The sequence below is a fragment of the Mus caroli genome, chromosome 1 (assembly GCF_900094665.2).
Source record: "Mus caroli chromosome 1, CAROLI_EIJ_v1.1, whole genome shotgun sequence".
Lineage (NCBI taxonomy): Eukaryota > Metazoa > Chordata > Mammalia > Rodentia > Muridae > Mus > Mus caroli.
The window spans coordinates 168,328,867-168,352,060 of record NC_034570.1 but is presented as its reverse complement, the minus strand read 5'-3'; the positions used below and the strand labels follow the sequence as shown (position 1 = coordinate 168,352,060).

Here is a 23,194-nt window from a genome sequence, read left to right as displayed (position 1 = left end):
AGTCTAAACTAAACCGTCACAGTAGGAAAAAAAAAAAAAAAAAAAAAAAAAAAAAAAAAAAAGTTGCTGTGGTCATGGTGTCTCTTCACAGTAATAGAAACCCTAGCTAAGACATACACCTTCCTGAAAATTCTCACAAAGCACCTTCCTATGAACCACACAGCCTTGTTGTCCCTACACACAGTGCAGCCAGTGTCTGACTTCACTGATTCAGCCAATAGTACTACTGTCATGATGATACCCATGGGCCCTGGCAAGTCTTAGTGTTACTTTATACTCATCTCCCATTTTTGTCCCCTGCCCTCTATTGGTCACCATGGCCCAGGGTGCTGTGATAGTCTTACTGCAACAGTTCCCTCCTCCCATTCACGCCAGGCCAGGCCATGGCAGAGAGCCTTGGGATTGCTCAAGGAGCCCCAGCTCATCTCCTGGCTGAAGCTTCCTTACTCAGCCATAAACTGACCAGCACCAGAACCACTTCCCACCATATCACCACACTGAATGACTCTTCTCTACCTCCCAGGGATGACCCACACTCAAGGGCAGGCCTCTACAATTCAGCCCCAAGACATCCACCCCCATTCCTTTCCTACTGGGGCCAACAAGATGCCCAGGGCTGCCTGAGTTCACCTTCTTCCACATGCCTGGCTGCCTTCCTTCCAGATTTTGCTCCTATTCCTTTATTCATTTCCCTCAAACAGTCCCCCACCTGTCTTCATTCAACTACCCATTGGTTTATCCGTAGCTCAACTGTTACTACTCATATGTTGATACCCATGGCATGTGAGGGAACTGTAACATATAAAATCTTATTAAGCCTGCCCTCAATCTCAAGCAAAGCACAGTGGCTCCCATCTGTAATCCCATCTAGGAGGCTGAAACAGGAGAACTGCTTTGAGTCTGCTGTCAGCCTGGGATGTGTATGAAATGCCAGATTCACCTGAGTTACAGAATGTAACCCTGTCTAAAATTAAAGCAAAAACAAAAACAAAACAAAAAACAAAAACAAAATCAGATCTATCTTCTCAAGGAAGCTATTTTCTCTATGGCCTTCCCAGGCTAAGCTTCCCAGGCTAGTTTAAGCTTGCACTGATCTTCTGAGAGTTATTTTTTCTAATGTCTCATATCTATCTATTTTACATGTTAGCTTTGCTTTCCTAATAAGACTGTAATATGTTCAAGAAGGGCATCAGATTCCAGTATCATTACCACCCACTGTGCTGTAACAACACTAAACACACAACTGGCACACAGTAGGAGTTACTGAACCTCTTTGGCTGTTTTTATTAACTTTATGTGACATAATATAGGGTTTGTGTCCCTTCATCCTTAGGATTTGAAAGTCATAACACACTGAAGTGAACTGCTTAGATGATTTTAACACTGTACGCCATCCTGAATGGCATCTATGATTTTCATATTACTCCTCTCTCATTCCTGATCCCTAATGGTGAACTGAGTCAAAATGGCCAAAGCAGGTACATAGAGTCAATACTGCTCTCCTTGCTCAAACTGCCGCCTATGTCCATGTTCTCAAGTGATGTGTGACAGCTGCATCACTCAGGACTCAGCCTGAGCAGAGGAAGCAGAACTCCTCCCTTACTACAGGAGTGATGGGGTGACAACAGCATTAATGACTGCCCAACAAGCCACTTACAGTCAGGGGAATACATAGATAGACTGACCTAAAACGACAGAGTTTAAAGGAAACACATAGGTATTCGTGGTGGAGGTCCCATAATCATAAGAAAATAGCTTTTGTGTGAATTCACATCCAATTTAGGCTATATTGTTTCAACCTTACCACCTAAAAAGGGCTTTTAAAAGAAATTTTTGCCAGGCAGTGGTGGCCCATGCCTTTAATCCCAGCACTTGGGAGGCAGAGGCAGGCGGATTTCTGAGTTCGAGGCCAGCCTGGTCTACTGAGTGAGTTCCAGGACAGCCAGGGCTACAGAGAAACCCTGTCTCGAAAAAAAAAAATTATACACTTTAACTCAAATCTTCTATTTAAAAAGGCATTGGTTTATGATTGACAGTTCATTTCTTTAAGTTGCTTATCTTTTATTCAGGAAATATTTTAAGTAAATAAAGTAAGCACAATTTATGCAAGTAATCATTATACTTCTATTATACAAAATCAAATACTAAACCAAAATAATAGAAATAATAAATGACTATGTAACCAAACAATTGTTTTTGAAGTACCATTTCCTATAAATTTTGCATAATTGTTAAAAACTTATTAATTGAGGCTGAAGAGATGGCTCAGCAATTAAGGTGCCATGCTCTTGCAGTGAACCTGAGTTCAGTTACCATGTAACTCCAGCTACAGGGGGCCAGATGCTTCTGGCCTCCATGAGCACTGCACTCATACACACAGACACACACACATGCACAGAGAGAGACACACACATACATGTACACACATGCACACACATATAACAGAGAGAGAGACAAGAGATTTAAAAAATAAACATCTTTAAAACCTATTGATCTTTGCATAAATTACCCTTACAAGAGATAAAGCCCTCGTTGCCCACTTCTGGTGCGTCCAAGGACAGCTACAGTGTACTCATATAAATAAAATAAATCTTAAAAAAAAAAAAGAAGAAGAAGAGATAAAGCCCTCCTACCTTCCTCAGTCATGTACTTGACCAGTTCATCCTTAGTAAGAAACCCACGTTTAGCTGGATCCAAAACCTGAGGAAAGTAGATAGCATATATTGTCCTTGTTGAATAAATTCTATATGATGAATTAATTTATCACATATACATGAATAATGTAGAGCTCACCCACCTCAAAAGCTCGCAAAAGGATATCTTCAGCAGCTGGTCTGTATCTGTAATTTTACAATAAAGTCAGTTAATATCAGCATATTTATCTCAGTCTCTATGATAAATGACTGCAAAACAAAACAAAAGCTACTAATATCTTAGGCTAATGGCACTTCCCCCAATGACATTTCTTTCGATTTCTGGATATGAAAGTCAGCAGTACCTACTCCCCAGGAATGTTTGATATTACCTACTAACAATTTTTATTGATATGAAAAGAAACTTGTTTAGAGCCAAAACCTCTACACTCAATCAACTTTGGTGTGTGAGCCAATGCTATACTTACACTAGAAAAGTAACTGGTGTTAATTTTTATCTTAAAATGATAATTCACAAATATTGTTCTTTTATGTAGCTCCTTTGCTATGTAATTATGCCTTGCTTAGATCAATACATACTAGCATGGTTGGTATTTCTAAGCTTATCCCTAAACCAGCCTTAAGTACACTGAAAGGCTAGAGGAAGCTACCCTGAGACATAAGCTGGGTGAATAAAATCTGCGAATCCAAGTGCTTTTCTTTTGCAGCAGGATCTTACTCTGTAGTCCAGGCTGGCTTGGACTATCTAACTAAGGCTATCCTGAAATTTGCTGCCATCCTCCTGCTTCATCCCCTTAAGTGCTAGAGTCACAGGCATGAGGCAGCGCATCTGGCCAAATGGAATGTTTCCACATTAGTGTCATTCTGGTCATTATTTGCCTTAAAATTAAATTTCCTTCCTTACCTTCTTTCCACAAGGGCTCTGGTCATCACTGGAATAAATTTTTCAAATCGAATGTAGCCAGTGGGTTCTTCTTCCTCTATCTAAACAGTTAGAAACAGTCATCTATTCACTCAACAAATATATTAAGCAACTACTTTTTTTTCATCCCTGAGCCAACTGTTGAATTTGATGAGGAGGTTCGGGGCATGCATCGTGCTCGTGGCAGTTGTTTTTGCTAGGAGAATACCACAGCACTAGCAGCTGAGGATAGCTCTGTGCTTGCCATGTAACCAGGGGCACCTGAACTCAATCCCGAGCGCCCACATTAAAAACAAGGTGTGTAGCTGCACAGTGGATTATCACTTACAGTTAACCTCTGGCATGTGCATGCATGTACACACATCAAACAATACCAAGTATCCAATCTGTTTCACTGAGGGAAAGACTCTGTCTTTTTAGGATGACCTAAAACTTGCAGTGATCCTCCTGCAGACCCACAAATGGTGGCATGTCAGACCTGAACCACCATCCCTGGCTTGAATGTCTAGTTCTGGATATGTACAAGCATGCGAAGAAGGAGTGTGGGTCTAGAGGAGCACACAACACAGGAAACTTCTCTGGTGTGGGCATCAGGGAAGTCACTGAAGAAAGTGCTGTTTGCTCTGGTTTTCAAGGACAAGAAGACTAGGGCTGGAGCACAGATTCCAACAGGCTCAGTTCTTCAAGGTGATGCTGAAGAGAGATAAGGCCTTATCATTTACAGGATTTCCATTCCCTGTTATCCCGAGAACAATGTAAAATCACCGAGGGTCTCATGGGTGTGTATTGGAAAGAACACTGTTGTAGGTGAGGCAGCTTCTTCAGATATAGAAAGATTGTGCAGACAGGAGTGAAGGCCATGAGGGCAGTAGATGTTATATCCAGGAGACCTTTGAGAAGACTTGACAGGGCTGACTACAGTCACATGTTATGGATAAGGGGGTACAGAAGTCTAGGATGACCCCCAATTCTGACTGTTTTTCTTTGAAATGAAGAATAGTGAATAAGATCAAATGATTGCCAGTCAAGATCTCAAGGACCAACCTACATCTCAAATCATTCTTATACTTATAAAGTGCTTACCTGAGTAATAGAACTTTGTTCTGCCCACTCTAAGGTAAGAGAATACTATTCTAAAAATGAGAGCTTTTGGTATCTAGCATTATAGGATGAGAAGGAAACAGGTCTTTTCACCTGCAGTTCAACTCTGACAGACTGACTAACAAAACTCTATTGACCTAAACTTCCGTGTCAGGCAATTTATAAGGAGCTATAAATTTTGCACTCTCTTTCAAAAATGCTATTAAAAGGCTCGTAGATCCCAATTCAACAGATGAGCTTTAAGGAGATTTATTGATTCAACAAAAAATAAATCTATAAGTTGCTATTAAGTGGGAAGCACTGCCATTCAAATGACAACTCTTTTCAATGTTCATATTAAGAGTCATACCTCATATGAGTAGAGTCTCAGACTCCAGGATCAGAGAATCAAACCTATCTAGAGACATCATGTTTCATAATTTCTGTACCCATCAGTATGTGAACAATTTCTTTAGAACCCTCTAAGGGCTGAGGTGAGCAGTTTGACAATTCATGTTAATGTAGCTGTGTTGTACTTGGGCAATAGTCTGAAAACCCAGCACACAGAAACTTAAAAATTAAATATCTGGCACAGGTGCAGTTCAATGGTAGTGTGTTTATGGACTCTGTGGTTTAATCCTTGGAGCAGACTTTGTAAAAGTGAATCTCTTATGTCTCCTAGAAACTTCAGAGATACTATACTCATGAAGTTTCACCAACATGGCTGCCTACACATGACCTGAGCAAGGACAACACCAACAGACATGCTAACATGGAAGAGACAAAGTTGAAGAAGCCTCAACCCTAGACAAAGCACTACAGGCACCTAATGACATTCCGCCACCCTCACAGATCAGTGCCTTGCTCAACCATCGTTAGAGAAGCACCCTTCTGGAGTAGATGGGAACAAACAGAGAACCACAACTAGACAATGTGCAGACAGTGAGAGACCTTGGAACATGCAGTCCTAAGTGGAACGTCTCCATCAAATCTCTCTCTTCAGGGCTCAGGGAACCCTGCTAAAAAGGAGGCAGGAGGAGTGTATGAGCCAGAGGGGATGGAGGACACCAAGGCAACAAGGCCTTCTAAACACAGCAGGGCCGACACACAGATGAACTCAGAGACTACGGCAGCTTGCACAGGGCCTGCGTGGATCTAAGCCAGATGGGGTCTTGTTCTGAGAGGGGAAGTACCCATCCCCAACTTATACACATCTCTAACTGATAACCACTCACAAATGAAAAATGAGTTTTGTTCAATGGAGTCTCACTGGAGATACAAACCTCTCTTAAGGGCAGGCTCCATGCCCAGCAGTAGATGGCCAACACAAAATGAACTCAATGGCATTTTGGGAAGTTTTTTTTTTTTTTTTAACCTTACAGGTCTTTTATATACATATTACAATTTCTGATTTTTTTTGTTTTTATTATCATTTTTAGATGCCCATTTGTTTTCTAAGGAAAGACAGAAAGAAAGGAGTGCCAGTTGAGGTAAAAGAGGGGGGTGCAGAGGATCTGAGAGGAATCAGGGACCACAAATCATAATCAAAATGTACTGTTTGAAGAAAGTTCTATTTTCTCACATACACAGGTAACTGAGAGATGCTGAAAATGGGAGAAATGGGCATCCAGGGATGAACATGCTAACTGCTTACCCAATACCACATGGTCAGGCCTGAAACATGCATGCCAGTAACATCATATGCACTGTATTTATATATTTAGAAAAGCATATGTATGTAACAACAATTAAAGACAAAGAGGTCATAAACTTAAAGAGAAAGGGGTTGGGTTCATGGAGTGTTTAGACTCTAAACTTTAGAGAGAGGAAAGAAGGGGAAATGATGTAATTATAATCTCAAACAAATAAAAAGAGTCGGTCCCAGAAGATCATTTATAGAGCAATAATTTGTTTACATTTATTTATCGTGCATATGTGTGAGTGTGGGCATACTTGTGCCACAGAATAAGGAGGTCAGAGGACAATTTGCAGGAGTCAGTTCCCTCTTTCCACCATGTGGAAGGATAGGACTCAGGACTCAAGCTTGGCAGTGGGTAGCTTTACCCACCGATCCATCTCACTAGCACACAGTGAAAATATTAAAATTAACAGCTTGAGTTTCCCTTCTTATTCCTTCAGAAATTGTTCCAGAGTAGGACAATTGTTTTTCATGTGCGGTAATCCTCCTATGTCCCCTAGACAGCTCTAGAATAGACAACAGCTACCTTTACAAAATCAAGTCCTTTATCTTACAACAGAGCTTCATCAACCTACTAACTTTAGTATTCCAAAGTGCAGTTCTGTAACTCCATCTGAGTTATATTAGAGTTGACAAATGACATATAATATGTTCCTTATGCTACCTCCCTGGGTCCCTCATCACTAACAAGCCCTCAGTGATGAGAACATTAAGGTTAAAACTCTGCAGATGATTTTTGAGATTTTTTTTAAAAAAAGTTTTTTAAACTGTCTTATTGTTCTATTGCTGTGAAGAGATAGAAACTCTTACCAGAAAAAGCATTTAATTGAGACTTGCTTACAGTTTCAGAGGTTAGTCCATTATCACCATGGTGGAGAGCATGGCAGTATATAGGCAAATACCGGAGAAGTAGCTAAGCTACATCATGATCCACAGGGAGGAGAAGGGGAAAGGGGGAGAGGGGGAGAGGGGGAGAGGGGGAGAGGGAAGGGAAGAAGAGAGAAAGGGAGAGAGGAGAGAGCACACACACACTCTCTGGGATTGGCATGCCACCTTCAATGACATACTGTCTCCAAGACCACACCTCCTTCAAATCCTTCAAATCCTTTCAAACAGTTCCACTCCCTAGTAACTAAGCTTTCACATATATGAAACTATTGGGTCCATTCTTATTCAAACCACCACATTAGTGGTGAATGTTAGAGACAAGCTCTAAACAATCAGAATAGCAAAAGCAGGTATAAAGTTTTTTGTTGTGTCCAACTCGGCCAGCAAGAAAGACGCAACCACCACCACCACCGATTCTTTTAAAGCAGTTTTACTCAGGCAGCTTCTTTCTTAAAATCCCCCAGCCTCTCTGGTTACACTCCAGCCACAACCACGCCCCCACCAATCACCACAGGTCACATCACCTCACCAGGCAGGCTTGCTCAGCCAATCAGGGATTAGGGGTGGGCCATCCACCAAACATGGGCTTGTTTACTGCCTGGAATAGAGTTCCATCCGGCTGGCCAGGAAGTCCGGAATGGCTTCCCACAGTTTTTCTTTCCTTTTTTTTTTTTTTAGATAGAGTCCTGCTATGTTACCTAGGCTTGCCTTAAAACTCTTAATCCTCCTGCCCAAGCATCTCTATGTTGATTTTATAAGTTTTTGTCATCATGTCTAACATAAATTTTCTTCAGTTTAAAGAGAAAGGATTACACATACACACATACACAAGCACACACACATGCACACACACGCACACGTGTGCATGCACTTTACAATTTAAAAGTAATTAAAGGGCTGGTAAGGGACTCTGAGGGTGACAACATTTACTGCAAAAGGCTGGTAACTGGAGTTCAGTCCCAAAACCCCAGGAAAGGTAGAAAGAAAGGAACAGACTCCACAAAGTTGTCCTCTGACCTTCATATGTCCACCATGGCATACATGTGCATGCCCAAACACACCACACATATATGCATGCACATGAGCACATGCACACAAATTTTAAGTCCATTTTAAATGTTTCTTAGTCCATTTTGAAAATCTAAAATTCTTTCCATGACTCAATACTGCCCTCTAGAGGCCATATCTATATTTCTCTAACTATAGGTAAGCAATGACATTTAAAACATGACTATTCTAAATACGACATTCATGGACTGTTTCATGAGTGACAAGAACTATTTTATTATAAATGATTTTATATTCAAATAATTAATTTTCTTTTAGTATAGTTTTTAACAGAAAGTTGCAAAGATAATAAAAGAATTTTCACCTGCATTCCTATTGCTTTAAATTCTTTATTTTATTGAGGCAAGATTGACAAACTAAAATTATACATATCTAATGAATACTTTAATATACATATAGAGTGAAATTATACATATAGAGTGAAATACAAATAGATGCTTTAATATCCATATAAAGTGAAATTATTACTACAACTCAGGTAATTAACATATTTATCACCTCACTAATTTCCTTTTATTCTGTAACAAGAACAATTAAGATCTATCTTATTTGGCTCACTGTTAGTTGTTTAATGTCTACCTGATGAAGCAGTGTGAGTTTTATGAGATAGGATATGACTGCTTTGTGAACCCTGAGAGTTGATGATAATAGTAACACTACCCAGAATACAAACTCTTCTGCTCCTGTGCTGTGCAACGAGACCCGTTCTTAAAGGGCTACGTGTAGAAGCTCCAGGCATGACTATACCTCACTAACCACACAAACCTGCTTCTTCGGAAGTGTGGCCTTGCCTCTCTGTTTACTGTTGCTCCATTCTGTTTGTATGATGCTAGAGTCTGGGGAAATGGACCACTCTTAAAGCCAGGCCCCATGCCCAGCAGTACAACACAAGCAAATTCAAGGGCATCTCTGGACATTCTTTGTCTCATAATGCTTTGTTAGGGCCTGCCTGCCTGCCTTCCATTTACCTGACAAGTCTTTTGTGTATATATTATAGCTTCCCAGTTCTGTGGGTTTGGGATTCCTGTGTGTCGAGCATTGTGTCTCTGCATCTCTAAATGTTTCTTGTGCTTTTTCTTTGGGTCTTTTTCTTCTGCTTATTTTATTTTACTTTATTTTTTATTGTATAAGCCTGTTAGTTTTTTAAGAGAGAAAGGGTGTGAGTTTTGAATAGGAGGGGAGGTGATGATCTGGGAAGAATTGAGGGACAGAAAACCATATCAGAATATATTGTATAAAAAAAGTCTAGTCTCAATTTTAAAAAATTGACTAGAACTATGTTTGAGTTATGATCTCATTAGTTCATTAGCATTAAAGAAAATCTTCTTACAAAATAAACAACCAAAACAGCTGTAGAGATCAACACAAAGAAAAAGGATCATACACAGAGAACTCTGGGAGACAGGAAAGAACATGAATCCAAGAACAAGCTCCTGGAAATCCATGCAATCAGAAGCAAGAAACTCAGTAAAAACATTACAAGAGTAAGCTAAGAAGGCTGCAGAGAGAAGACAGAGATGGAACAGTCTGGAAGCACACAAATGACCTGAAGAATTCTAAGAGATAACAAGAAGGGAAACGGGTACATAAAAATCAACGCCATAGTTGCAAGGCCTTTTTCTGCAGCAAAGGGATGTGATTCACTGGTTTGAAGGCCACCAGGTCCTTAATACAAATGAAAGTGCAACTACATCCATACAAACCATTATGAAATTTCAATTTCTAAAGACAAAGAGAAGAAAAGCAGTCCTCCAGACGGGAACTTTTAATTAAGAAATCACTGGGACTGGAGAGATGGCTCAGTGGTTAAGAGCACTGACTGCTCTTCCAAAGGTTCTGAGTTCAAATCCCAGCAACCACATGGTGGCTCACAACCATCTGTAATGAGAAGATAGCTATAGTATACTTACATATAATAACAAATCTAAAAAGAAAAAGGAAGGAAGGAAGGAAGGAAGGAAGGAAGGAAGGAAGGAAGGAAGGAAGGAAGGAAATCAAATACAAAGGATGGATCCAGACTATCTCAACAGCATCACCAGGAGTCTAACAACACACAGTGCTTGACGTTTGGTTGGCTGGCTGGCTGGCTGACTGGTTGGATGGATGGATGGATGGATGGATAGATAGATAGATAGATAGATAGATAGATAGATAGATAGATAGATAGATAGATAGATAGATAGATGGTTTGCAGTACTAAGGACTAAACCTAAAGCTTCAGGTGTATTGGCAAGTACTTCATTCTGGACTACACCCTCAGCCCTTTTTGGTTTTAGTTTTTATAATTTTTTGAGACCCTAAATTTACTCTGTGATCCATGCAGCCTTAAACTTGAAATCCTTCTGCCTCAGCCTCCTGATTAGCTGGGATTACAGGCCTGTACCACCAAGCCTAGCCCCAAACTCATAACAAAATTCTATCCCCAGCAATAAAAAAATTTAAAAAAAGAAGTCTCAAAAATATTACCTCCTTTCCAAGAAGTCATCAAAGAATGTGTCAAATATGAAAGAAATGAGAAATTATACAAAGTCTAGAGGGGAAAAGCAGTTCCCAGAAATCCCTCATGACAACTGTGCACTACATGCAGAGGCTAAGTACCCACACTGGAGGGTTTTACTAAGAACATGGCTGCACTGAGGACCATCAGTATCGCAACCCCTGCTATGATGCCATCATTTTATCCAAGATCAGGATTCTGGAACAAGCCTGACCCAAGTCATCACTGGCGCATCTTTAACACGTGCTGAACAGCTTCTGCTCACTCTCCTGTGGTTCTCCTTGGTGATGTCACAGCCTTCCCTGTATTCCTAAGTAGATGTACTTCAACCTAATCCTAAAACCCAGAATGTAAGGCCAACTGAGCTTAGAAACAAAAACTAAGCATGGCTGACTCCTGGTCATGGTGTTCTGCACATTTGACACCCAGTTCCCATCACAGCTCCGCTGGGTAACAGCAATAGTGTCATAGTTACTGTTCTATTGCTACGAGGCGACACCCTGACCAAGAAACTTAGAAAAGAAGCATTTAATAGGCTGGAGGCTTGCTTACAGTTCCATAGGGTTAGTCCATGATCTTCATGGTGGGGAACATCGGCAGGCAGGAGACATGGAGCTGGAGCACTAGCTAAGAGCTCACATCTGATCCCAAGTTGCAGGCAGGGAAAGAAACCAGATCTAGCACAGGTTCCAAAACTCACCTCCATGCCCCTATGACATACCTTCTCCAACAAGGACATACCTCCTAACCTTCCTAAATGGTCTATCAACTGAGAACCAGACATTCAAATACATGAGCCTATTGGGCCATTCTCATTCAAACCACCACAACTGGCTCCTGTGAAAATATTCTTCTATTTAACCTCTGTTTCTAAGAAATATCAGCAGACAAGCTCTACTGCATGCTGACATTCTCCCACCTCCTCTGGCTCTGGCAGTCCCACCAAGTCTCTCGAATGTCTATAGCTTAGTGTTAGCTTCTTAGAGTATCCACAGGACCACACATGACATCCAAAGGGACATAAAGGATACAGGCAGTGAGATGGCCTTCTAAGTCAGGCTGACTCATTGCTTTATAGGCCAAAGTGGGATGTAGTGCTGTGGACACAGATTATCTGTCTCTGGAAGTCCAGTGATAAAATTTTTATGAGAGGTAACTGAGAACATGCTATAGAGAGGATCATTCTTGCAGGAACCCTGACAAGAAGGGAAGAACAATGTTATAAAGCAGCAGCATTTATAAGTGGTACTGAGGCCTGTGGGACAAGGAGAAACTGGGGTTTTGTTAAGCAGTTGCTAGATGTTAAGGCCATATGGCTCTTTGGCAGCCTATAAAGAAGCATTTGCCTCTTAGAGTAAAAGGCAGACTCTGTCATACATCAATTAAACAGAAGTGGTATAATTCCATGAAGAGAGGTAGTAAATAACTTAGTACTGTTGAATATACAAAAGTTTTTATGCATATCTTTATTTTTTAGGACATTTTAAAAACATTAAACCATCACTGATGCTTAATCATCAAAGTCAACTTGCTTATATTAAGAATCACATTGGAAGACAGGTGATAGTTCAGCTGTTAACAGCTCATAACCAAATATTAGGAATCACCTTGGAAATGCCCCTGTGGGACATTTCCATCAGAGTGCTTCCAGAAAGGGTTAATCAAAGAAGGAAGACTGTCATCAAAGGGACAAGGGATGCTGGGGGCAATGTGACAAGCTGTCACATGTTCCTGCCACCTTCATCCCCTTCCATGATGGACTCCAACTGTGCACCAAAGGAGCCCGTCCTTCCTCAGGCTGTTCGTGTTAGGTATTTTGTCATGACAAGAAGAAAAGTAACTTATAGACCATCCTTAGCCAAGGCTTCAAAAACAAACAACAAACAACAAACAACAAACAACAACAACAACAAAACCAGGCCGTGGAGAGGCACATGCACTCCAGTTTAGCATCCCTGAAATAGAAAATGCAAACAGTTAAAGAGACATTTACATCATCTGGCAAAACAGGTTCCTACGGCCAGAGTCCTGGCTGCAAAGGCCTGGCATGCTGCCATGTTAGAGAAACCAAGCTGCAGGCCCCTTTCATGATGCTGACTAGGCAAATTCTCTGGAGGCTCTAGGCGTGCACCCATTCCTTTCTAACAGTAGGTGGCACTGTCGTGCTGCAGAAGACTCACCCTGGGCAACAGGCACCCCTTGGGAACTGCCACATCTCTCCTACAAGGTAGACTGAGAAATTGAGTTCAACTCCAGCATAACCCAGCTGGGGAGGCACTGGGCCTAGCAGGGGAAGAAAGTAAGTGCATGCTGAAGGAAGAAATGAAACTAGCTAGTGTGACTAGAGGCAAGTGTCATGGTGAACAGAGGGCTAAAATACAAGCCTGGGGAAGTAATATTGCCTCAGGTGCTTCCCATGACACAGGGCCCTCCCCTCTGGCAAGGAACCCAAGTGGGAAAGACTTGCTCCCAGGGTGGCTCTCAGGGACCTGGAATAACTAAACAGCACATGAAACAGAAAGGTCCATTTTCTCCTTAGCACGGACTGACTGGGACAGATATGCATGAGCCAGATTATGTCCCTTGGAAGATGGTAGAAGGAACAACATACTGTCCACTCAGGGCATCAGGGACATCAGGGACATGCTGCTGAAAACAGCCTAAGCAGCACTCAGCTCCAAGATGCTCTCCTTGTCAGGGAAGTGTAACTTTAATTTTTTGAAGTGCCTACTTTTTTTAAAAAGATTTATTTATTTTTATTTAAATGAGTACACTGTAGCTGTCTTCAGACACACCAGAAGAGGGCAGTGGATCCCATTTAGAGATGGTTGTGAGCCACCATGTGGTTGCTGGGAATTGAACTCAGGACCTCTGGAAGAGAAGTCAGTGCTCTTAACCACTGAGCCATCTCTCCAGCCCTGAAGCACCTACTTTAAATGCTTTAACTTCCATTTTAGCCCACCACCCACCAGAGGCAGCGGGAAAGAAAGGATACAGGGAAAATAGACCTATTTAGAAAGGTTCTTTGGAGCAACTTCCATCTGTGTTGTCTGGAAATCAGCAGTTCAGTTCACAAGTCAGCAGTGGCAGCTTGATCCACTCGCAAACACCTCAGGGATACATCAGCAGTCCAGTTCGGTAGAGTTGGGAGAGCAAACACGAATCAGCAGAGTAGCACTACCCAGCAGAGACAGCCAGGCCTCAGCCTTGGCACAAGTCAACAGCAGGAGGGACCAGCAGGAATGCCAGAAGTTCTTGGCTATATCTCACTCGAAGATGGGAGACCCACAAGCATTGCATACTAGTTCTATAAACAAGCCTAGCTCTGCCTCCATCACTGACTGTCAAGTCCTATGTATGCCCTCCAAACATCACGTGACTTCAGCATGCGTGTCGGTCTCGGCTGACATCACTCTGTTAATCAGCCCAAGTCCACAAAAGCAGCAAGAAACTGCAGCACACCACCAGAAGTTTTTTGGCTCATTTCTCTCTATGGAGTCCTGACAAATGTAGCTCAACTATGCAATGTAAGGCAGACCAATACATGCACGTCATTATCAAAGAATCCTTCATCACATGTCCTTTCACATGCTTGCTTTACCAGAACATCCTTTCTCATGTGTCTGCTTCAGCTAAGTGTTCCTTCAAAAGTCTGCCTTAGCCTTTCACCTGTGTCCTCTTCAGCTAAACATTCCCTCACATATTTGCCCCAGCAAAACACCATCCAACTGACTTCTCAAAGAACGCTTAAGTTTCCATTTCAGGGAGGTTCACTAGATCACTGGGTACACAAACTTGCGCTGATTAATGTCTACAGGCTGATGTGCCAGCCAGCTCTCTCTAGCCCAAGTAATGGAAACCATGTGAAGCTGTTTAATCACAGAAGCTACGAGGAAATCAAAAACTGAAGTACGATGCTATTCTTGGTTATCAACTTGACTATACCCAGAATTAACTAAAACCCAAATGGCTGGGCACATCTGTGATAAGTTTTTTGTTGTTGTTTGTTTTTCATAATCATTTGAACTGGGAAGATCCACTTTTAATCTGGATCTTTGATTTAGGAAGCTAGAACTTTAATCCACATCTTTTGAGGTGGGAAGACCTACTTTTATGTGGACCACATGTTAGGCTGGGCAGCAAATATAAGGGGTATGGAAGAAGGAAGATCTCTTTTTGCCTGCTTGCTCTCAACCTTGCTAGCAAGTCCATTCCTTTACTGGCATTAGAGCCCACTTCTTTGGGATTCTGGCATAGACTGAAAGACCAACTGAGACATCCAGCCTGATGGACCAACACCTACTGGATTCTTGGATGTTCCATTCATAGGCAGTCATTGTTGGATTAGCTAGGCCATAGCCCAGCTGTAAGTCATTCTAATAAATATGATATGTATATATTGAAAGACTCCGAGAGGAGCCCCTCGCTCAGGCCTTGGGATAATAGCAGACACCCAAGAACTCACAAGAGACCAAGCTTGATGCAAACCACATGAGGCTTTATTCGGGGAAATCCACAGCTCTGGGGACGACTCATATCCCACGCAGGGGTAGAGGAGTCGACCACGAGGGGAAAGGGGTCCCAGTTTTTATAGGCCCTCAGGGGGGAAAGGAGAAGGGGGAGTAGGAGATTTTCAGATCTAAACAATGTCTATTCTCAAAATATGGGTATGGGAGGGGTACACGGAAAGAGTCTGGTGCAGGTGTAGCAACTCCAGATTGGCCTGGCTGTGGTTGCTGGGGAGATTTTCCGACTCTATTCCAGCAACCAATATTACAAACACCTGGCAATGGACTTCATCAGTGGGCACACACATGGGTTCAAGGAACGGTCAAAACATTGGCAGACACACATGTTCAAGGAGTGGCCAGAGCATTGTGCACCTCTATTTTTCTAAATCAGTGAAGCTAGTTCTGCTAACAATGAAATCTATTTTGCCAATTTCAGGGCTTCTGTGACCTTTTACATTCTGTCAGGATCTTTCAATATTATATGTGTATGTGTGTGTATATATACAAACATATATAAACACACAATTATTCTGTAAAAACATTGAAACTTTTATCTGAAAATTAAATTCTCTTTCATGTGCATGAAATTTACATCTCTAACTTTTAAATTTCTCAGCTCTCTGCTTTCTGAAGATCAGAAATCTCCTGAAATGGATCAGTTTTAAAATTCTTCAACATTGATTCATTTGTTTAATATGTACATGCATTTGTTTAATATATACAGATATGTATGTATATATAGTTGATATGTATATATGTATATGAACATAGTATATATCATATACATGTATATATGTACATATTGTATATACATGTACATGTATATGTGCATTTATGTACATGCATATATAGATGATATGTATATGTGTGATATGTATGATATATACATACCATATATATGATATGTATGATATATACATATCACATATATGTATGTATGATATATACGTATCACATATATATATATATATATATATATAGAGAGAGAGAGAGAGAGAGAGAGAGACTCTACAAATTCTGTTACTCTACAGAACACTGAGTAATACATAAAGAGATGCTGAGATATGCTTTCAAGAGCACAGAACATTAACAAAATAGAGGGGCCAAGAAAGACACTGCTTTCCACCCACAACAGGCAAATGTGGAGGAGAAGGTGGCTGAGGATGTCTCCTCAGTAAAAAACACAGTTCTATCTTAGTTCTAAAACCTAAATCAATAGTCAATAACACAGGGCATTTTTTGAGACATCTTTTACCTTTCCTGTGTAATTAGTTTAAATTCTCTATAATTCTATTCAAGTTAGAATTCAAAGAACATAGACCTTTAAATAGTCTCTTTCCTCCCAGCTCCTTCGCACTGATGATCCTAGATAGCTCTGACTTAATATCAAGGGCAGGGCTGTTGAGTAACCTGTGTGCAGTAAGATTCACACTAGCCTTTCCTTGTCACAGCTGCTGGCTTTTATAACATCCTATACAGACAGGAATTACTTAAGCAAGCTGCTAATCTTAGAATATTAAACAGATGAATCAATGTTGAGGAATTTTAAAACTGATCTATTTCAGGAGAATTCTGATCTTCAGGAAGCAAAGCGCTGAGAATTTTAGAGATGTATCTGCTCTAAAATTCAAACAGATGAAAGCTACAAAATTCAATTTCCAGATACTACACATTTCAATGGTTTTACAGACTAATTGTGTGTGTGTGTGTGTGTGTGTGTGTGTGTGTGTGTGTGTGTGTGTAAATAAGTGGGTTTTGTGGTGCTTTGATGATCTAGGTAGGGTTTTTCAGATTCCTAATACATATTAAAACGCATATTCTCCTTTCCCAATCTTCAGTCTCACTTCTTTTCTGTTTACTGGGTACACACTCATTCTTTTTTTGTTTGTTTTAGTTTGATTTTCTAGAGACAAGGTTTCTCTGTGTAGCCCTGGCTGTCCTTAAACTCACTCTGTAGAGCAGTCTGGCCTTGAACTCAGAGATCCACCTGCCTCTGCCTCCCGAGCACTGGGGTTGACTCCCTCTCTTCCTCCCAGTGTCTCTCTGCCTTTCTCAGCACCAACTCCAGCTTTATGAGTAAACATTTTAAACCAGTCATCTGGAACAAGAACTTTGGGTGGGGGGTAGGTGGATTCACAGGAAAAACAGGTCTTTCTCCTCATTTTTATTCAAAAACTTTTAAAATTCTAAAGTAGAAAAAATGTTTTCTTACAACTTAGAATTTCTTACTAAATATTTCAAAATAGTAATGACAAACTGATGCTACTGCTATGGTTTGTGTCTGAAATCTCCCCAAGGCTCATGTTTCCCACCCCTGTTACCTAACTAGTAGCACTATTTGGGGAAGGCCATGGAACCTTTAGAGAGTGAAGCTGGTAGACACAGGTGGCCAGGGGTAGCCCTTTGAAGGTTACACCCACCCTTGCTTCCAGCTTCTCTGGCACACCATGACCTGAGAGGCTCTACCACGCTTTTCTGGCCACAGTGGACTGGAGCCTTCTACCACAGTGGTTCTCAACCTGTGGATGGTTAGCCCTTTGGCAAACCTCTAGCTCCAAAAAAATATTTGCATTATGATTCATAACAGTAGTAAAATTACAGTTATGAAGTAGCAACGAAGATAATTTTATGGTTGGGAGTCATTAAAACATAAGGAAATGTATTAAAGGATCAGGGTCACAGCATTAGGAAGGGTGAGAACTACTGCTGTTTTAAAACCATGCAGCAAACAAGTCTTTGCTCCCTCAGACAGTCTCTGTCAGGTACTGCGCTCACAGCACTGTGAGACAATTAAGAGTTGCCAAGGGGCTGCTGTCTGAGCAACAGTCCTCCTAAGTTTAAACTACTTGCCTTTTACAGTGTTTTTCCTTTGAAAACTGGTTTGTGATATATTATTTAATGTATCTTTGAGATAAACTCTGAAGTAGGCATTACTATGGAGAGGTTGATAGTCATAGAAATGAAGTGGCTTGCCCTGTTCTAGAATCAACTGCCTTCCCCATCACTCTGCACACTTAAAGATTCATAAAGGAAAGGCATCTTTAATATAGCACTCATGCAGCTCTGGCTAATGCGCAAAGAGGAGCTGGCCCTGAATTGACAATTTGACTAACTTATACAATCTTACAACGCTTCTGCATCTGACATATGCTATTTTCCTTAAACCTCTTTACGGTCCTGACCCCATGTTCCACTTTAAACAATTTAAACAGAGACAGGAGAATGCAAGTCTGACCACTTGGACAGATGGGAGATTTACACAGCAAACGTACTACCAGAATTGTTCTCACTATTTCTTAAGTACACCAGTGTTGCTCTTTTTGAACAGTTGCTACCCAGGTTCATCTTGTCCATCTGGCAGAACTGGGCTTTTCCTGATAAGAACACAGAGCCTTAATGGCAGGGTGGTTGTGACCCTGTGCCACCCCTTTAACTGCTACTTAGAGATATGTTCTTTGAAATGGGATGAGCCTAATGGCCAGTTCTAAGTCAGTTTTCTTCTTTTGCTATAGAAATAAAGCCTAACTGAAGGTCAATCTTGGTAAATTAATGTTGGATAAACTTTTAAAAATGTATGTATTTTATGTATATAAGTGCTCTGTCTTTTGACACACCAGAAGAGGTCAGCAGATCCCATTACAGATGGTTTTGGAGCCACCATGTGGGTGCTGGGAATTGAACTCAGGACCTCTGGAAGAGTAGTCAGTGTTCTTAACCACTGAGCCATCTCTCCAAGCCCTGGAGAAACTTTCTTCACATCCCTAAACTTCCATTATAGTACAAATTTTTCATTCCTACAGTTTCTAACAAGTCTGGTGAGTATAGCTCTTAACTTATAGTCATACTGGAGGCACTCCTTTAGCTAAATTCCACTTTGTGTAACTTAATATTTCCTAAGCAAGCTTATTAGTAAATCCTTTGTAGCATCAATTTTACTACTTCAAGTTTATCTGCATCAACCTAAAATTCCAAACTCCTTCTTTTTAACATAGCATTGAATAAACAAGGACTCTACCAAGTATAAGGAGCAAGAAGACAGGACAAATTCTACTTCGTTGCTTTTTCGTTCTCATCCCTTGTTAATATTCCAACAACCTCTCACTGCCCCCAAGCAAAGAAAAGCAGCTCTCTTAGATGTTTCTCCCACTGGTGATCCAGGCAGCTTTTTCCCCCCTGAAGGTCTCTCTTTGTTCAACTAAAACTTTCACTTCATGTTCAATCAGAGATCTTTCTGGAAAGCAAAATGGAGTATGAAGCTCTGGGGGTATGGACTGTCCATCCACGCTTCCTTTCTCCTAGCCTCAGCTCACACAGCAAATGATTACAAGAGACTTTTGTTTTGGATTAAGTTCCTATACTAGGTCTCAAAACAGACTTCAAAAGAAAAACTGGAGTCACCCATAATAAAGTTAAACACAGCCAAACAGAATTCCCCACGAAAGCCAGTTTCAATGGGCAAGATAATAGAATCCTTCTGTTTTAATCTTTAGGGGGAAGGGGAGGACTTGCCTGGAGTAACTTGATGTTAACTTGTTAATGATCCTCCTATTGTTTAGCATCTCTTCCCTGCCTTATAAGGAAAGTAACTCAAGCCAATCAGATCTTTGTTCCCTAGGGGTGACCAGTCTCCTCTGGTCAGAAATGCTTATCCATTTCAATTAATCTATAACCACAAAGGAAAACCAACCAAAATATTTTAACTAATGTGGTTAATTTTGTTATTATTATGAATAATAGTAACTTTTAGAATTTTAGACTGATTAATATTCTTATTAACCAGATTAAAATTGAAGGACTTTATTATCATGCCCATTGTAACTGGCTTTCGCTGGGCAGTGGTGGCACACGCCTTTAATCCCAGCACTTGGGAGGCAGAGGCAGGTGGATCTCTGAGTTTGAGGCCAGCTGGCCTACAAAGCAAGTTCCTCTGTGCCAGGACTGCACAGAGAAACCCTGTCTCAAAAAACCAAAAAAAAAAAGGGCTGGTGAGATGGTTCAGCAAGTAAGAGCACCTAACTGCTCTTCTAAAGCAACCACATGGTGGCTCACAACCATCCGTAAGGAGATCTGACTCACTCTTCTGAAGTGTCTGAAGACAGCTACAGTGTACTTACATATAATAAATAAATACATCTTTAAAAAAAAAAGAGAGAGAGAGAGAAACTGGCTTTCCTAGAGAATTTCTGTTTGGCAATGTTTAACTTTATCATGTGTGACTCCATTTTTTTCTGTTTAAGTTTATTCTTTAGTCTATTGTTATTGTTATTGTGATGGTTGTTATTTGTTCTGAAGCTTAGTTTTATTTCCTCAAATAAATAAAAACTAGAGTCTCTCTGCATACCCTGTGAACCAACATTATTACTAAATACACCTGTTACTGGTCTTTCTCCACGTGATCAGACTTCTTTGTCTTCACTGGCTTATTTTCAACTAATTTAAAAACTATCAATAGTTGCCTTCACAACTTGACCAAAATGCTTCCAGGTTCCATTGGTTGACTTATGTGCACAGGTATTCTAACACTCTCAAACAACACCCTCAGTAAGTTAGGGAAGTTTCAGTTTGAGGTAAGGGTTTTTGGGTTGGTTGGTGGTTGGTTGGTTGGTTGGTTGGCTGGTTTGTATTACAAGTTCTAGAGTCAGCTCAGTGACACTTTCTCAACCATGTACCTACCTCTGCAATGAAATCATGCAGCTCTCCTTCAGTCGGGCAGCATCCTAATGACCTGATAATTGTCCCAATCTCTCTAGAAAAAAAAGTTGTGAAAAGTTTTAGAATATAAATTCTAGAGAGGAACTGTAGTATAAATTATCAAATAATTATTGAAATTATTTCAGATCACAGATAACATAGCAAAGCACCTCACTTAAGTACTGGCTCACAAATACATAAGAAACTTCCTGGGAAAAGAAAAAGGTTGCAAGAACCAAAGCAGCCCAAGGTTTTCAATAACTAGCAAATCAAGCCCTGACTAGTTCAAAATCTCAAAGCTCCAGAAAAGGAATCAGGACAAAATGAGGGGAGGAAGAAACAATGTCTGCCACTAGACGGCTGGTTTTAACTGTTGTTTAACTCTGATATAGAAAGAGAATATAGGTTAATCATTTAGTACATTAATACACTCCAGCACAATCTAACTGTAGCCTTGCACTGTGGTAGCCTGGGGGCTACAGGAGGAAGAAGAGACAGACTGGGTTAAATTTTACTTCACTCTGCTTATACTCCTACTTGTTTCAGTTGAATACTGTTCTCTTATCTTGCAAAAGCAAATGCTTACAAAGCTATCTGTAGACTATGTTTGCTACAAGAAAGAATGTCCCAATGGCTACCCACATCTGCTTTTGTAAACACACTTAAACTACAATAGAAACATCCTTTTGGTGGTCATGAGACCCAGAGACCACCTTCACAAGGTCTGTGCAGACAGGAATCTTCACATTGTTACTCAAACTATAAAACCTGTAAGAAACTGTGGGATGGAATCAGACTTTGCAAAACACTAGCTTTGATCTATGTCCACTGCACTTGAAAGTTTGGAAGTTCTGGATAGAGAGATCTACAATAGTGTTCTGTCATAGGAAAGTGAAAATGGGCCTGGATATGACCTATTAATCCCTGAAGACAGAAAAGCATATGAAAAGGATAGAGCCCTTTTTCTTCCTCTGAAGACATCAATGAAGGCAGCAATGTGAACTACTGCCTCTACTATGCAAAGAGCCGAGTTTGTAACTCACTGGTTGAGCACTGGGCTTGTGTCTTGGGAAGTATAAGTGTCTGTCTCTCTGAAGATGGGTAGCATGCCCAGCTAAATGGCAAACAGACACATGGCCAGAGAAAGTAGCTCACTAAGTGTTACCTTTAGCAGCATTGCAATGAAGGCAATGGAGAAGGTGGCTGATAGGAAGAGAGAAGGGGAAATGAGGAAGGGACAGGAAGGTGGTATTTAAATGCCAGGCTTTCTAAATGTTTCTTTAGATAGTAATGAAGTGAGATGAATCTATTTCAAGAGCTCTCCATGTGTGAGGCCCTTGGTTCAAATCTGAACACCAGCAGGGATGGAAAGTCCCCAAGTCCATGTGGTGGGAAGAAAGGGCAATCACAGCAGATGCCCTAGTGACTCAGAGCTTCCTTTGTTTCCCAGGCTGGATACACAGAGCCTAAGCAATCCTCCATGCTATTCTCACACAGCACTAGTGAGAGAGGAGTGATGGGAGCCAGGAGCATGGGAACACAGCAGAAGGGGCCAGGTGGGCACCACAGAGCTCCAGATGGCTTCTAGACAGGCTGAGATGCTGGCCGTAGTGAGGAAACCAGGCTGCTGATGCTAAAGCCCTAGGAACAGTGGTGCTCCCGGAGATGAGAAACAGAGAAAAGAAAACACAGGCAAGAAAAGGGCCAGGTCTTTGCACTGAAAGAGAAGGAGGCTTAGGAAGAAAGAAAATTGAAAGGGAGATGTAGGAAAAGGCCAAAAGAGATGAAAACACCAGATGTGGCAGCACACACTTGCAATCCAAAGCATTTGGAAAATGTAGGCAAGAGAATCAGCAGCTCAAACCCTCTCCTACACAGCAAGTTCAAAGCCAGCCTAGGCTACATGGGACCCCATCTCAAAAACAAACCAAAAAAAAGATGAAAATGTAATTTCAAGAAACACAAAACAGAAATGTTAACAACAAGGACAGAGTTCAGAAGAACTAGCAAATGAAACGAAAGTATGAGATAAGAAAGCATCGTAGAATTGTATCCATTCCTCTGTTGCTAAACGCATGAAACTCAAGAAAAACGAAGACCAAAGTGTGGACACTTTGCCCCTTCTTAGAATTGGGAACAAAACACCCATGGAAGGAGTTACAGAGACAAAGTTTGGAGCTGAGA

General features: G+C 41.0%; 1 protein-coding gene across 1 annotated transcript in view; it reads right to left on the bottom strand.

Moving 5' to 3' along the window:
• The window catches only part of Efcab2 (EF-hand calcium binding domain 2), a 79,823-nt gene that overhangs the window by 6,795 nt on the left and 49,834 nt on the right, over positions 1–23,194 (bottom strand). Inside the window, exons 3-6 of the mRNA XM_021160871.2 lie at positions 20,993–21,065; positions 3,559–3,638; positions 2,798–2,840; positions 2,634–2,700 (exon numbers count right to left, since the gene is read on the bottom strand). Coding sequence (XP_021016530.1) covers positions 2,634–2,700; positions 2,798–2,840; positions 3,559–3,638; positions 20,993–21,065 — 263 coding nt within the window. The remainder of the gene's footprint in view (positions 1–2,633; positions 2,701–2,797; positions 2,841–3,558; positions 3,639–20,992; positions 21,066–23,194) is intronic.